Source organism: Solenopsis invicta, chromosome 1 (assembly GCF_016802725.1).
Source record: "Solenopsis invicta isolate M01_SB chromosome 1, UNIL_Sinv_3.0, whole genome shotgun sequence".
Classification (NCBI taxonomy): Eukaryota; Metazoa; Arthropoda; class Insecta; order Hymenoptera; family Formicidae; genus Solenopsis; species Solenopsis invicta.
Window position 1 is genome coordinate 4,468,425 of NC_052664.1, and position 2,358 is coordinate 4,470,782.

The window sequence follows — 2,358 nt, forward strand, 5'->3', positions numbered from 1 at the left end:
GAATTGGAATTATTCACCGTCCCACCAACGCAAGCAACAATTGAAAACTCGCAATAGTTACATTACAAACCAATATCGTCGTTAACCGATGATTCACCTATAGAATTTGTTATACCAGGCCAGAGGGAAGAATATATCGACTTACCACATACCATGTTATGTATCAGTGTTCAAATAGACCGATCGTTTCCAAAGAAATTCCAAAAATAAAGAGACTTCAGGTGCTGTTGATAAGCTAGTAGGACCCGTCAATAATTTTATGCATTCGTTATTCAATCAGGTAGATGTGTTTTTCAATCAAAAACTTGTAACACCCCCAAATAATGCGTACGCTTACAGAGCTTATATAGAAACATTGCTTAATTATGGCCCTGCTGCAAAATACGGGTAGTGAAATGGCGCAACCTTCCATCTTAAACGCCGGTTTTCTAAAACGGTGTTCGTTAACAGCTAATGCTAAGAAAATTGATCTTATGGATCATTTACATTGCGATGTTTTCAATCAAGAAAGGTTTTTGATAAACGGCGTAGAAATGCGTTTGCCGATGGTACGATCAAGAGACGCTTTCTGCCTTATGGATCAAACCGAACGAGGTTTCGAAGTTCATATACTCGATGCTACGCTACTTGTCAGACGTTCAAAGATTTCACCAGGTATATTATTAGCCCACGCTAAAGCTCTTTCAAAAACTACAGCAAAGTATCCTCTTACGCGTGTTGAAGTAAAATCTATATCTATACATAGCGGTATATATGGTGAAACGCTCGACAATGTGATACTTGGTCAGATACCAAAACGTTTAATAATCGGTTTTGTCGATAATAGAGTATTCAACGGAAATCGCACGCTTAATCCTTTTAATTTTCATCATTACAAAATTAATTATTTATCTTTATACGTTGACGGCACACAAATACCTAGTAAACCGCTACAACCAGATTTTACAAAAGAAGGCCTGTATATGGATGCCTATCACACACTCTGTTCTGGAACGGGTATACATTTTCTAAACGAGGATAATTCTATTTCTCGTGAAAATTATCCAAATGGGTACTGTCTTTTTGCATTTGACCTCACACCGGACCTTTCGGCAAACAACAATACGCACTGGAATTTAATGAAACACGGGAACGTTAGAATTGATGTGCGTTTTGAAGAAGCGTTAAGAACTACGGTAAATTGTATCATTTACGCCGAATATGATAATATTTTAGAAATCGATGCTTCTAGACATATAATTGTAGACTATGGGGGATAAACGCTGCCGAGAACTGAAATAAGCGCACTATGGAAACGGGTACTACTGGAACAACGACGCCTCGAACAAAAAACGCATATATTTACCCGGCAGTCTGTATCGGTTTTTGATCGTGTATAGTACTACAGCTTATATTCAAGATAACAATTCTTTTACAAACACACTTACAAATATGGATATCGTTATCGATATACAAGGTTTCAAAGACGCTGAAAAATCTTTCTTTCCAAAAGAAGGTGCTATTGTCTCTATAAACACAACCCACTGTGCTCATTGGATCATCGCGCAACCATGTTCTTTTATTGAACTACCAGATCGTTTAAAATCTCAAAATAATTGGCTTAGTAAAAATTTCCACGGTATTGAGTGGTATGAAGGAGACACACCATATAAAAACTTACGACGACATTTGAGAACGATTGCACAGTTTACCAACCGCATATTCACTCGGGGGTTTGATAAATCAACATTTCTTTATCGTATTACCAGCAGAAACGTTATAAATTTAGAAGAAGAGAAAGAATGTCCGCTATTTCATCAATTACCTCGATTAGAACTGACTTGCCTTATTCATAACATAAAAAGTAAGACAAACAATTGCGAATATACATGTGCTTTAAATAACGCATTACGCCTTGGAAAATGGCTTAAAGAATACGGTCTTTTGGATTCTACATCATTATTATCATTGACATCACCGTCATCACCACCCGCACCATCGTTTTCTACGACTTGGTGTAATCGTAATAATCATCATAATATCAAAGAAGAAGAAGAAGATATCTCTCCAGTCAATTCTTGGTGGTTATGAACACCCACCAATTACGGGCAGCTCTACAAAATATACCGTGCGATACCATAGGCGTTTACGCCTCTGACGAGATACCAACTGTGTGCAGTAAACCCGCGGCTATTATTGCTAATACCAATGATCATACAAAACCCGGGACACACTGGGTCGCTATGTACGTCGGAAGGGACGGCATCGGACACTATTTCGACAGCTATGGGTTGCCACTCATCATCCCCCAACATCTCAAACGACTTAGAAGAAACTGCAAAATCATACTCTACAACCCTCAATTTCAAAGCAACACTT

At 38.1% G+C, this 2,358-nt stretch overlaps 1 protein-coding gene across 1 annotated transcript; it reads left to right on the forward strand.

The window, feature by feature from the left end:
* Positions 1-365: 365 nt before the first annotated feature.
* LOC113004578 (uncharacterized protein F54H12.2-like) lies at positions 366-1,259 on the forward strand. Its single transcript, XM_026138286.2, has one exon. It carries the CDS (start codon positions 366-368, stop codon positions 1,257-1,259), a length of 894 nt encoding a protein of 297 aa, XP_025994071.2.
* The last annotated feature ends 1,099 nt before the right edge of the window (positions 1,260-2,358 follow it).